Source organism: Plasmopara halstedii (assembly GCF_900000015.1).
Source record: "Plasmopara halstedii genome assembly, contig: Scaffold_721, whole genome shotgun sequence".
In the NCBI taxonomy this organism is placed as follows: Eukaryota; Oomycota; class Peronosporomycetes; order Peronosporales; family Peronosporaceae; genus Plasmopara; species Plasmopara halstedii.
In genome coordinates this window covers 1-753 of record NW_020187637.1, presented here as the reverse complement: position 1 = coordinate 753, position 753 = coordinate 1, and the positions used below count along the sequence as shown (strand labels likewise).

General features: G+C 39.4%; 1 protein-coding gene across 1 annotated transcript; it reads right to left on the bottom strand.

Annotated features, from left to right (window-relative positions):
- Positions 1 to 46: 46 nt before the first annotated feature.
- On the bottom strand, positions 47 to 621 carry PHALS_13826 (uncharacterized protein; the record flags this gene model as incomplete). The annotated part of the gene is made up of 1 exon (XM_024729646.1): positions 47 to 621. A coding segment is annotated over one exon (575 nt), but the record flags the coding sequence as incomplete, so codon positions are not given.
- Positions 622 to 753: the final 132 nt, after the last annotated feature.

Genomic DNA, 753 nt, shown 5'->3' with positions numbered 1-753 from the left:
TTTTTTTCCATAAATGTCAATAGATGATTTATTAATCCAAACGTACTGACGGAGATCGGATACATCGGATTTGAACTTTTCCTTGAAAACGGGAAGTACATTTTTCATAATTCCATTCGATATCAGCAGCTCTTTGTTGTTTAGTAAAATCCAAAGTAGTTTTATCCGGCTTTGATCGTCGTCAGAGGTTGTTGATGTCGATCTATTGACAAAATGAATGTCATCCAGTCTCCTATCCTTAAGCTTCACATCGAGAAACTCTAAATCATCGCCTGCACGCTTCTTTCCCTTCAAACGCTTTTTATCTGACTGCATGAGTGTCCTCGTTAGATTCTCTTCATCATGCATGGCGCCAACTTCGTCAATTGAGTTGCTTTCACCATCGTAGTAGATATTCCTGATTTTAGATTCAGTAGCTACCCAATCAATCGTTTCATAATTATATCGCTTAATGTTTCCTATGATGGTAATGAGAGACCCTTTATCTCCAAGACGGTACCTAGGATCATCTTTGCCAGTCTTCCTACGGATGGGATGAATTCGAAGAGCAACCCAATTTGGATTCTCTATGAATAGATTTTTGATCCATGATCTTGAATCAACTTGCTCTTCACTATCCATCGTTTTCTTCTCAGGCGGTATGGTAAGGTCCGTGTTTAATCCAGCATTCACTGATCGAGTTTGAACCTCAACGCTTTGGTCACTTGTTTTAGGAATGGCATTTACTCCAACATCTACGACTTGGGGAGATGA